The sequence below is a fragment of the Bidens hawaiensis genome, unplaced genomic scaffold (assembly GCF_021521415.1).
Source record: "Bidens hawaiensis isolate Kalapana, Puna unplaced genomic scaffold, B.hawaiensis_p1.1 tig00004357_1, whole genome shotgun sequence".
Taxonomy (NCBI): domain Eukaryota; kingdom Viridiplantae; phylum Streptophyta; class Magnoliopsida; order Asterales; family Asteraceae; genus Bidens; species Bidens hawaiensis.
The window spans coordinates 323,582-330,051 of record NW_027491262.1 but is presented as its reverse complement, the minus strand read 5'-3'; the positions used below and the strand labels follow the sequence as shown (position 1 = coordinate 330,051).

At 36.4% G+C, this 6,470-nt stretch overlaps 1 protein-coding gene across 1 annotated transcript; it reads left to right on the top strand.

Moving 5' to 3' along the window:
- The first annotated feature begins 250 nt into the window (after positions 1–250).
- LOC143626416 (kinesin-like protein KIN-7E) lies at positions 251–5,311 on the top strand. Its single transcript, XM_077096521.1, has 13 exons — positions 251–431; positions 519–608; positions 1,301–1,401; positions 1,493–1,606; positions 1,687–1,768; positions 1,860–1,927; positions 2,001–2,066; positions 2,144–2,268; positions 2,345–2,681; positions 3,270–3,374; positions 3,469–4,377; positions 4,470–4,771; positions 4,866–5,311. Exons 1-13 carry the CDS (start codon positions 251–253, stop codon positions 5,185–5,187), a joined length of 2,802 nt encoding a protein of 933 aa, XP_076952636.1. The 3' UTR covers positions 5,188–5,311.
- Positions 5,312–6,470: the final 1,159 nt, after the last annotated feature.

The following is a 6,470-nucleotide window of genomic DNA, read 5'->3' as shown; positions in this document are numbered from 1 at the left end:
TTTTCGTGTAATTTGCTTGCATATCATTGGTATTTTATCGCTTTCTGAACTATTCATAAAATAATAATAATAATAATAATTACCATTACGAAGTGTGTGTGTATATTATATTGCGTTGAACCTGATTTTGTTTGTTGATTACCAATTGTTGTTTCAGATGATGATTGCTTCTTAACCGCTTTGCTGGCCCATCAGTACTCCTCCAGTTTCATATATTGTTGCCACTGTTAATGTTCCTTCCATAATTCAAATGGGGGAAAGTGGTGGTGAGAAGATATTTGTGTCCGTACGGTTGCGGCCGTTGAACGGGCGAGAGATTGTTACGAATGACGTGTCAGATTGGGAGTGTTTTGATAATAACACAATTGTGTACAAGAATGGGAACCTTACTGTGCCTGAGAGATCCATGTATCCATCTGCTTATACATTTGGTATATATGTATATATTTTGTGTTTGTTTGTTTCCTATCTTTAGATCTTAATTTTAACAAGAGCTTGTTGTTAATTGTGCTGTGTAGACAGGGTTTTTGGCTATGATTGCTCCACAAGGCAGGTGTATCAAGATGGAGCGAAAGATATTGTGCTATCGGTTGTCGGTGGTATCAATGGTGAGCTCATTTTTAAGTTAAAGTGTTCATTAGTTTGTAATTGTTGTTTGTTAGTCGGATTCATGTGTTTATCCTTTTGCTTTTGATACATTTGGTTTCCTAGGCCCAATGTTGTAGAACTCCCTAGTCAGGCAGTGGCGATTAATCGGATTTGACTTTTTATATATAATTTTTAATTTTATGTGTGCAAACATTTTATATATATAACTTTTATACACATACACATTTTTACATGCCCATACACATTTTTATATATACAATATTTAAGTATATACATATTTTATGTGGAGTCGCCGGCATTTGGCCGGAAACTACAGCAAATTGCCGGAAATTGGCCGGAATTAAGGTCTGACTAGAACTGATTACCCAAAAACTGATCAGTCACTGGCCGACTAACAATTAATTGGCGGCTAGTCTCGATTTTTCCAACGCTGCCTAGCCCTAGAGGTTGTGGATTCTCTAAAGAGGGTTAAGTGGGTCATGCATAGTAATAATTTGGCCACTAAGACCTAAAGCTTGGTCTTTAGTGTAGGATAGGCTTTGCTAACAAAAGGGGGTGGCGGTGCAGCTTGTTGCCTGTTTACCTGCCACTTTATTGTAAATGTTTAAAACAACATAGCATATATCAGGTAAAGGTTTTAACAGTATATAACTATTTTGTTGTTCTAAAAAAATAATGATTTGTGTTACAGCAAGTATTTTTGCATATGGGCAAACAAGCAGTGGGAAAACATTCACAATGACCGGAATCACTGAGTATACTTTAGCAGATATATATGATTATGTACAAAAGGTAGTCACTACTCACTAATGACATCATATAATGGTTTTCAGATTGTTTCGTTTTTAACAGTTTTAACTAATTATGGTTAATTTTAATGTAGCATCCCGACAGGGACTTTCATTTGAAATTCTCAGCTATGGAGATTTATAATGAGTCTGTCCGAGATCTTCTGAGCACTGATGGTTATCCACTCAGGCTTTTAGATGATCCAGAGGTAAACTGTGTTTTTAACCATCAGAATATCAGTTAACATATCTTTTATTTTGGTGACATAATCACGACCCGTTATAACAGAGAGGGACAATTGTTGAAAACCTCACTGAGGAAAGTGTTAGGGACTGGGATCATGTGATGGAGCTCCTTTCTGTCTGCGAAGGTGTCAACATCTTTCTCAATTTTAATGTAACAATTTCAGCAATTTATATTTTTTTTTGGTTTAGTTTTTAATTAAAGATACATCTTTACAGCTCAGAGACAAATTGGAGAAACATCACTAAACGAAACAAGCTCTAGATCACATCAAATCGTTAGACTGGTAAAAGAACACTAATTAAATACTAATCTTGCTAAAAGATTTACTTGTTTCATGATTTAATCATTCGATGCAGACAATTGAAAGCTCGCCCCGCAACTATGCGGGCAGGGACAGTACAACTACACTCATTTCGACTGTGGTATGCGTGGATTCAGTTTGTATCACTTGTGTAAATGATATAAAAATATCTGTTTTGACTTTAGTCCTTTATTATAGAACTTTGTTGATCTTGCTGGAAGTGAACGCGCATCCCAGTCATTGACAGCAGGTGCACGGTTAAAAGAGGGCTGCCACATAAATCGTAGTCTGTTAACACTTGGAACTGTAATTCGAAAGCTTAGGTTAGTTAAGTTAACTTTTCTTCTCTTTTCATAATTATATGATATCAAGTTCACATGTTGATGTGACTGGATGCAGCAAGGGAAGAAGTGGACACATACCTTTCAGAGATTCAAAGCTAACACGCATACTGCAATCATCTTTAGGAGGTAATTCAAGAACTGCGATCATCTGTACAATGAGCCCTGCAAGAAGCCACGTTGAACAATCAAGAAACACGCTCTTGTTTGCAAGTTGTGCGAAGGAGGTGAGTACTAATGCACAGGTGAATGCGGTCATGTCAGACAAAGCTTTAGTGAAGCATCTGCAGCGAGAATTGGACCGATTAGAAAATGAGTTAAAATCTCCAAGTTCTAATCGAATATCACCGGATACTGCCACGTTGATACGTGAAAAAGACCAACAAATTGAAAAGGTAATCATTAATCACTTAGTTTTCTGGTTTAATTTTTAAACCAAGAAGGTTTACACAATTATGTAGGCTTGTAAACAAACTGAAGGAACATGAAGGAGCATGCTCTTGTTCGTGTTTGTTACTTAAGAAAATGAACATGTTCGTTATCGTATATATTCGGTTGTTAGCAGTATAAATAAACGGTTCATGAACATAACTCAACATAGATGAACGAACACAGCTGAGCAGCTGAGCTAAAACTAGATAAAGGTAATAAGAAGAACAATGTCTTGGGCCTAAAAAGTTATTAAAACTAGACTAAGTTGTAATGGGCCAAAAAAATATTAACGAATATATTAACGAACGTAAACTAATGAACATAAATGAATTTAGATGAACAAATGTAAACGAAAGTTCACGAACATAAATGAACGAACGTACATGTTCGTTTGTTTAACTAAATGAACACTTTTTTTTTGTTCATGTTTGTTCGTTTATTATATAAATGAACATAAACGAACTTCCCACCAAATGGTTCACAAACTGTGACTGAACGTTTGGTTCGTTACTTCGTTTACTGGCCTATAATATGTGTAATATGATGTGCAGCTGCTGAAGCAAATAGAAGAATTAACTGCTGAAAGAGACGATGCTCGATCACAAGTTGAGGATTTACTACGTGCGGCTGAAGATAATGAAAATTCTTTGATACGGGTAAAACTGAAATTCTTAACAAGAAAAAAATGATTCGTTTATTTGTGTATTATATGCTGGTCCTCATTGTATATTATATTTTTGCATATTACAGTTAGGTTCAGATAACTACCCTCAGCTTCGAGTACAAATGGTACCTGAATCTGATAATTACATGGCGGAGACATCGACTGTGGTGGACCCACGTTGGTCATTCGATGGGAGTATTAGAACTCTCGGTTCAAGCCGATACTCTCCGAGGCGGAGCGAGAGTAGTTTTGAAGAAAATTACATACGCGTGACCGAATTCGAGGAAAACTCACCTCCTAATAGTACACCAATAAGGCCCATGATTAGAATAGCTCCATTTAGTGAAACCGACTCGTGTCACGACTGGGATGATGTTGATGAGAAAAGCAATGGAAATTATGAGGAGTTATGCAAGGTGGTTCGGTGCATTGGGTCCGACGAGTTGGTTCCAAAAGCGTATGTTGAATCGTGTTGTTCGTCTCCTGATATCAAGATTCGGGTTGCTTCTGAACCAATGTTTCATGATGATCACAATATGTCACCTGAGTCATGTGTAGAGGAAGAATTGAATGAACATAATAAAGTTGTTCAACTGCCATTAAAGAAAGATACAGAAACTGAAACTGAGACGCCATTGAAGGAAGATGAACCATTGAAGGAAGACGAAACAGTGAAATCGCCATTGAAGGAAGACGATTATGAATTAGCGACTCCACAAAACTTCAAGTTAAGAAAGAGTAGAAGCTACAATGAAGGTATACACGCCACGTGGCTTAACAAGCTAGAAATTAACATGCCACCGAACGGTGATGAGAATTGCTACACGGGTCGACCGCTTGTTTTCCCAATAAAGAGTTGCACTTTCAACTACGGTGTTGAGTCTGAAAAGGGTACCGCTGATAATAGCAGTAGCGTTCACGAGCCAGAAAAGAAGATATTAATTGAAGAACCAACTGAGGCTCAGAATAGTAAGCAAGTTGATCATGATACTCAAGTGAGTTTAATCATTTATACATTTTTGAGACAAATTTGATTCTTTCTGCAACTAACTTCCTTCTTATGTGTCTACTGTTTTGCTGACTTTAGATTACAACTATGGAGCAGATTAAGAGTGTGAAAAGCGTCGGTTTGGACCCGATAGTAAATAGTTTCAGAGCAACTTCATGGCGGTCAGAGTTTAAAAGGCTGCAGAAAGAAATCATACAATTCTGGCATGAATGCAATGTGTCATTAGTGCACCGAACTTACTTCTTTTTGCTATTTAACGGTGACCCGGCCGACTCGATTTACATGGAGGTTGAACGCAGACGGTTAGCCTTTGTAAAGGACATGTTTGTGCGAGTCAATGCATCCATAGATGATGGTCAAACCATCACACGCTCTTCCACGTAAGAACGATAATTAATTAATAATTTAATTTCATAACTTAAATGGTTAAACTTTTTATATTAATTTAGTTTTGGTGAATATTTATGTGAAAAGTGAACGAGCTTTACGACGCGAAAGAGAGATGCTGACTAAGCAAATGTACAAGAAACTAACTGAACAAGAACGGGAGAGTTTGTTTTTAAGGTGGGGGATCGCGCTGAACACGAAGTACAGAAGGATTCAGTTGGCTAATAAGTTATGGAGCCAGGTTGATGATATGGAGCATGTGGCTGATAGTGCTGTGGTTGTGGCTAAGTTGGTTGGGCTCATATCGGACCCTGGCCATGCACCGAAAGAGATGTTTGGGTTAAATCTAACAACTCCACAGGTCAAGAAAAGTTACACTTTTAAACGGAGCTTGATTCCGCTCTTGTAGAGGGTTTTTCGGGTGACGCGTTTATGGATTTGTTGTAGCTAGTAAGGAATCATCTTTTAGATGTCTAAAAGATTTAACTTTGGGATGGTGTAGTTGTGAGTATAACTATAGGGTCATATGCCTGTATATGTGATTTTGTATATTGTGGTGTATTAAGGTGAAACTCTTCATGTGTTTGTGTATTGTTTGTTCATGATTTGGTTTGCTTGTTTACAGAACTAATAAACATGAATGACTTATGATATTGTCAAATTATGGTTTATAAATCAACTTACAGATAAGTAAATAATTAATATATAATAAAAATTGAGCTGGATCTCTCTTAAGGTAAAGGAGTCGAGTTCTAGCTAAGGCAAGCTTAGGCTTGGCTTTGTTTGGCTCGTTTATAGCTATAATTTTCCTTTAAACTCATCAATACGTGAACATCCCCAAATCTGAAAACAACATATGCATGCTTCGGGTATGTTTGCAAAACTAGCTGGTGGCTGGAATCTGGTAGCTATAGCTTTTTAGATATAATTATTCAAACCTTCACCATTTTTATTCACTCCAACCATCAATGACTAATTTCTCAAACGATGATCTCGGGATATTCATATTGCCAAACGATTCTGATAGCGACATTTTTTTAAACGATACCATCATCGAGCATTCCTAAAAGGAAGACACAACAATACCATCATCAAGCAATATAAATTGGCCAAAGGATCATTTAGTTTAAATTTTCATATTTTAATTTTTGGGTTCGAATTGTCGTATTTTATTTTTCCGGTTATCAATTATGTTATATCTTTAATCTTAATGAAATTTTAATTACATTAAATTGTTTTATTTATTTTAGATTTTAAAAAATAAAAAACACAAAATGTTCTAAGGTATTTGTGGGTATGTGTTGCCGGTGATTTTATGGTTTGTGGATACATGAGGGTAGAAATAAGATGGCAGTGCGGGATTGACCGGCGTATGAGTAATAAGATGGCAGTGCGGGTTTGTGGATACATGAGGGTAGAAAAAGACGAGTACTTTAAGTTCATAAAAGATGAACAAATCAACCTTATTTTTGACAAATATTATTTAATGATTTAAAGGCAACACTCTTTTGGATAAGTAACTTTTGAGTGAAAAAGAAAAACTTGTTAAAACCAGAAGATGTAATGTAATAAGTAATAACTAATAGGATAACATTAACTATCCAACAAGAAACTGATAGATGTGATCTGGATTCAGTGATGAGAGCTACAGTTATGTGGGCTCATAAGTTGTCTCACAAGCCCTATACAAAC